Below are 6,076 nucleotides of genomic sequence, written 5' to 3'. Positions count from 1 at the left end.
AAGTGTTTTATTTTGTATTAGTTCTCTGTGCTTCACTACAGCTGGCACAGAATTCTCTGTCACCTGAGTGATTTCCTCCTACAAAAATAATCTTTGTTAGGTTTGGATCTTTCTCAAAATAATATTAAGACCGGTTCTGTCATAACTTGATATTTTGTTTGCGATAGATCTGGTAAATGAAAATTAATACTGTTAAGCTCGTGGTGTTTATCCTTTAAACAATTGTTTGAACCACACCTTACTAATGAGATTTTTCTGGAAGCCACCTCCCTTCCTATTCATGTCAGTGTATGTCCCTTCCTTTATACTCATAATCACGTAGCATCCCAAGGTAACTACTGCAACTGCTTACATAGAAAAAGAATAGATTTTTCAGTTGCCTTTATGGAACTCAGCAGCTAAAACTGAAAAGAGCTAGCACTTTGTGATCAGCTAGGTCCCTGTAGACCATGACAAATGTTTTACAAATCAGTGAACAAACTTGTTAGAGCTGTTGATTTCCAAAGGTCAGGCTTGCCCTCTGGGAGTTAATGCTTTGTGAGAAGGGCAGCCATGTAATAGGTGAAACTCTAAAAGCTAGCTTTTATAGGAAGGCGCTCTCAACCTCAATCTATGAATTCTCTGCTTCAGTTAGAAAATTAATATTGCGGTTTTTTGCTAACATCACACACTTGTCAGAATGCTGCCATTTTAATGCCTAGCCTTCATTTTATCTGAGTTGCTATCAGATCTCACTAAGTAAATTTAATCAAAGAAAATCCAGTTAGTCTAGTCCATGCTGACCTGCCTTTTTGGGTTTGCACCGTTACTGTTTTGAATCTCTTGCTTTTCATTTTAATATGAACTTTCTCCATGTTTTTCATTCTAGCTAACTTCATTTTCTGGCTATAGAATGGTCATTCAATTTTATTTACATACAGTAAGTGCACTTATTTAGAATGGCAGCTTCTTCTGCTGTTTTTAACATAGATTGCTGTATTTATCGGTTCCTTACTTTCAGTTGTCACAGCGATAGTAGAAATGCATTCCCTTGTGTTTGTTCTGTAGACACACCAAATATTATTTTTATATTTCTTATTTAATAGAATGAGTAAATAATGTGCAGATTTGTTTCAGAAAGACCAATATTTTTAGTGTGTGTGTTGCAACCTGAATCAAGTGTATTTTTCTTAAATGTTGTCTCTGTTTAGAAAAGCCAGGATTGCTTACTCTGACCTTGTATTCCCTTCATGTCTTCAGTAAAACAAACACCTTCTATTACTCCATTCTGGTTCTGAATTTATACACCATTCTGGGTAAGTAACCTAGAGTACTGGGGGACATAAATTAGTATTTTTAAATTACACATCAGATCCTGATGAAAAATGAGACTTCTAATATCTTGTAGATTTTCCCCATTCTCCTAAAGTTATAAAATCTATGTGGAACTTGAAAAGCTAATGTCCAAAGAGACTAAAGGTTTGTTTCTAAGAGCCTAACTTAGAAGCCCTAGAATTAAACACTTAAATTATTAAATTACTCTGAAAGCAAAGTGAGTATTTTTAAATTTAATTTGGTTTTCACTTATTCTTTGAGTAAGATCTGGTTGTACCTTGGTGTAAAATGAGTATATGGAATGTACATTTCACATGACATGTCACAAAGACATCTCGGCTCTGATGCTAACAATTTTAGCTTATTTCTCCTCTGATAATATGTTACTAAAATAGCTACTTTCTTGGCAGTCAGTGTAGTAAGCATAACATAGTGCAGCCTGCCCGTTTTGACTTCTAAGCTGAGCCAAGCTGGAATTGTTTATGACCATATCTTTCATTTGTCTTGCTGGCCTCTTCCCAGAATCACAGTATTTGAAAGGATCTCTCTCTTCACTTCTCCCATAAGCAGAATGTTATATGTGGTGCTGAAAATTGTCACAGAGATGAAACCAACTTAAAAATATTTTCATTGCATGCCACAACTCATTGATGTACCATGATCTTTTCACATCAGGAACGTTCATCAGATTGCCGTTTGCTGAAGATTAAAACGTTAGGCTTATTACTATAGACAAGCAATAGAGAAGTAATTTTCCCCAGTTAAGCACTTCATGCTCAGGAGTACAAAGGGCCATGTCTATATTGTATTTTCTGATGGTGCTGTATGTTTGGTTTCCTCTCTTTCAGGACCATGGTTTGTAGGTGAACTGATAGATGGCCAGGTGGGGGCCTGTTTTTCCTTTGGGGTGTTCGTTGGTGGTTCCTTCTTACAGGGCAGTCTGACATTTGTGGTTGGGATTTTACAGGTACATATTTATAAAAATTAAGGGTGACAAACTGCTTTCTTCTGGGAATTTTTTCTGATTTTTTTTTCAATAGTTTTATAAAGAAAGGAGTCTTGGAAGGATAGAGAAGATTAGTGGCCATGCCTGACTACAACAGCTCTTTCTTACCTTTCTGCAAATTTAAAGGGCAGAAAGGAAGGAGGTTGTGCATTACTTTCTCAAACTTCTCTTTTCCTCTATTTGATGTTGCTTTGGTCTCCCTGGATGTCTGGATTAGAGGCTCTGACTACAGATTTACCACTCTAAATTTTTCTTTTGGTCCTCAGCTCACACACAGGTTGCAGTGATTAAGCAAAAGGAACTGAATGGCCAGGGCAGCCCTTGCACACCAAATAACCCTTCAGATCAGTAGGTGTCACTCTCCAAGTACACAAGTCCGGTTTTCCCAGCAGTCTGACCTGCCTGCCCTCTGGTTTTCCCAGCTGCCATTAATCTGAAAGAGAGAGGGTGTAGTTCCTTGGCATTTAAGCCAGGCCAAGCTAGTGTTGCCTCCTTCTTGGTCCCTCCCTTATGCCAGTGCTAACACTTGTCTGACACCACAGTGGGCTGGGTCAGAGAGCTAAACTGACATAAGGATCTTCCTTTTTTACTGTGCTAGTATTTTGCCAAGTCTAGCTCCCTGAACCGGCTCCAGGGAAGGTCAGATGCATGTCAGTGCCTCCCAGAGGGGGCCGGAATTCTTGGCCTGGGGCAGAGGCACAGGCAGCCACAGCTCTCAGCTGCAGAGTCTTAGAAGTGTATCCTGAGATTCCAGCTCTGGGAATTGGACTCAGCCCTTAGAATGGGACAGTCTGGGGACAGAGCACATCTCTTATCTTTCTGTGCCCTCATGTATGTTACCCAGAACACGTGGCTTGCTCATCGTCTTATTTTGCTCTGCTCTTCTTTTCAGATATTGTTTTTCAACCTGCCATTAATGGCCTATCTGTGCTGGTGCCTGTTGCTGCGATGCCAGGGTCACAGCTTCCGTTCTCACATCCGTCATGTCCGACACCTCATGGCTATGCTTGTTCACCTGGCAATGGCACTCCTCCTGGCCTGGCAGGTCTATTCCTGCTATTTCCTGCTGCGAACCTATGGGACCTTGGCTTTCTTCCTCTCCCCAATGAGAACGTGGCTGGTGGCGCTGACCTCGGCTCTGATTTATAAAACCTGGACACTGAAATCATCTGAGCTCAGAACTTACATAGTAGAAATGAAAAACTGTCAGAGCTCCTGAAGTACAATACAAGTATTCAAAGTTCTTTGACTTAAAAACTGTCAAGGCACAACCTATAGTTTTGTGATGCTGGAATTCCATACAGCCCAACCATTAGGTGGTAAGATCTGAAGCTGCACCTGCATTGCTACAGAGCTGTATTAAATAGTAAATGTATAACAAAATGTATTATACACTTTCATTGTATTATACATATAGAATATACTGTATAATACATGTTATAATACAGTTATACATTAATACAGTAAACTGTATAATCATCTCTATAATAGGGCTTTTTGTGATACAGAAGATATGTCTGTTTAGATCACAAATGGAAGTGTTTGCTCATTACTACTGTGAATGGAAAAATGTTTTTAATTAATTAAATTCTTGATTTTTATAATGCTGGGAAAAATGAGCATAGATCTTGATAATGAGCTCCAGGATTTGTGCTTAACTCTGCTTTTTATTTCAAGATTTACATATATTTTTACATGACTAACTGCAAGAGTAGACCAGACGTCTTTACGAAGTGATGGTTGTTGCAAAGGTGCTGTGGTGGCCTTCATAGTAAGAGTCCTATGCCTACACACTTTTTCAGTTCACAATGCTGTATACGAGCAGTTTATAGGCTGTTAGGTGTGTATATGTGTATTTGTGTTTATGTTTACCTGAGCCATGGCCTGTTGGTCTTGTCCTGGGAGTGCTGGCTAATTAACATGCTCTCTCTCTGGGAGGAAGTAGTTATGTTTTTCACTCCTGAGGTTTTCAGTTTTCCCACACTTGACCAGTGAGAGTGAATGATCAGCGTTGCTGGGATTCCCAGCTGTAGTCAGAGCTCAGCTTTAAAGCAAAGAATGGAGGCAATATCCTCAAGATGGGAGAGCCAGAAGGAATCGCGTGGTCTGATGCCTACAATGTCTGCAAGCGAGCGGATCAGGGCTGTATTTCTGGGTCAAATGTGCCAAAGACTGATCTAGGAAAACTCACTTCTTTGTCTTCAGTTTTTCTAAGTCTAAAAATGATAGAACAGTTACATTTGCTCTGCAGAGGGACCTGGACAGGCTGGATCGATGGGCCAAGGCCAACTGTATGAGATTCAACAAGGCCAAGTGCCGGGTCCTGCACTTCGGCCACAACAACCCCATGCAGCGCTACAGGCTTGGGGAAGAGTGGCTGGAAAGCTGCCTGGCGGAAAAGGACCTGGGGGTGTTGGTCGACAGCCGGCTGAACATGAGCCGGCAGTGTGCCCAGGCGGCTAAGAAGGCCAACGGCATCCTGGCCTGTATCAGAAATAGTGTGGCCAGCAGGAGCAGGGAAGTGATAGTGCCCCTGTACTCAGCACTGGTGCGGCCGCACCTCGAATACTGTGTTCAGTTTTGGGCCCCTCACTACAAGAAGGATGTTGAGATGTTGGAACGTGTCCAGAGAAGGGCAACGAGGCTGGTGAGGGGTCTGGAGAACAAGCCTTATGAGGAGCGGCTGGGGGAGCTGGGGTTGTTTAGCCTGGAGAAAAGGAGGCTGAGGGGAGACCTCATTGCTCTCTACAACTACCTGAAAGGAGGTTGTAGCGAGGTGGGTGTCGGTCTCTTCTCCCAAGTAACTGGCGGAAGGACGAGAGGAAATGGCCTCAAGTTGCGCCAGGGGAGGTTTAGATTGGATGTAAGGAAAAATTTCTTTACTGAAAGAGTAGTTAAACATTGGAACAGGCTGCCCAGGGAAGTGGTTGAGTCACCATCCCTGGAAGTATTTAAAAGACGGGTAGATGAGGCGCTTAGGGACATGGTTTAGTGGGCACGGTGGTGTTGGGTTGACGGTTGGACTCGATGATCTTGGAGGTCTCTTCCAACCTTAATGATTCTATGATTCTATTTATGAAGAATGTAATGATCCAGAGCCAAGAGAGCTGAGGTGCCTTTATCTGTAAAGTAAGGAGAACACTGACCTGCTTCACAAGACTGCTGCGAGTGGAACATTTAAAATACTTTAGGTAATTTTACAGTAACTTATTTATGGCTCTTCAAGAAAAAGGAGGGGTAACTTATTTATGGCACCTTAGAAAAAACCAGCAGTGACTGTAGTAGAACATACAGGAAAATAAACTGAATTGGAAGAAAATATTGATTACAATTAAGACTTTTGTTATGTCTGAAAGATGAGAGTTTTCCTATTCCTTAATTCCTGTTCCTCAATGATTGATGATATAATAGAAAAAAGAGAGTAACAGCTTTCGTTTGCATAAGTTAAATACACTGTTAAGAGAATACAGAATGTAATTTCTTGCTACATGTTTGTTTTGTAAAGCTGTTAAAAAATCAGAGAGGCAGGGCTCAGCATTTACTTGTGAGAAACACCACTGAAAAACTAATAAAAAAACCCCTGACACTTTGCAATTAAATTACTTTTATGTGATCAGGGAGCATAAGAAGTGGCAATGAAATACTTAATATTTATACCCTGTGACAAGACCCTGTTCTGAAATGATACTTTTTTTTGTTGTTGTGGTGGTGGTTGATATTAAATGGTGGTTGTAATCGAATGTCTGTGGACTTAAA

General features: G+C 40.9%; 1 protein-coding gene across 1 annotated transcript in view; it reads left to right on the top strand.

The window, feature by feature from the left end:
- TMEM62 (transmembrane protein 62) overlaps positions 1-4,555 on the top strand; it is a 23,374-nt gene extending 18,819 nt beyond the window's left edge. The window contains exons 12-14 of the mRNA XM_009319247.1: positions 1,191-1,295; positions 2,163-2,281; positions 3,213-4,555. Of these exons, the coding sequence (XP_009317522.1) occupies positions 1,191-1,295; positions 2,163-2,281; positions 3,213-3,539 (551 nt within the window). The 3' untranslated portion in view covers positions 3,540-4,555. The remainder of the gene's footprint in view (positions 1-1,190; positions 1,296-2,162; positions 2,282-3,212) is intronic.
- Positions 4,556-6,076: the final 1,521 nt, after the last annotated feature.

Source organism: Pygoscelis adeliae, unplaced genomic scaffold (genome assembly GCF_000699105.1).
Source record: "Pygoscelis adeliae isolate BGI_AS28 unplaced genomic scaffold, ASM69910v1 Scaffold22, whole genome shotgun sequence".
Taxonomy (NCBI): domain Eukaryota; kingdom Metazoa; phylum Chordata; class Aves; order Sphenisciformes; family Spheniscidae; genus Pygoscelis; species Pygoscelis adeliae.
The sequence above is the reverse complement of the archived record's forward strand: the minus strand, read 5'-3'. Positions and strand labels throughout refer to the sequence as shown.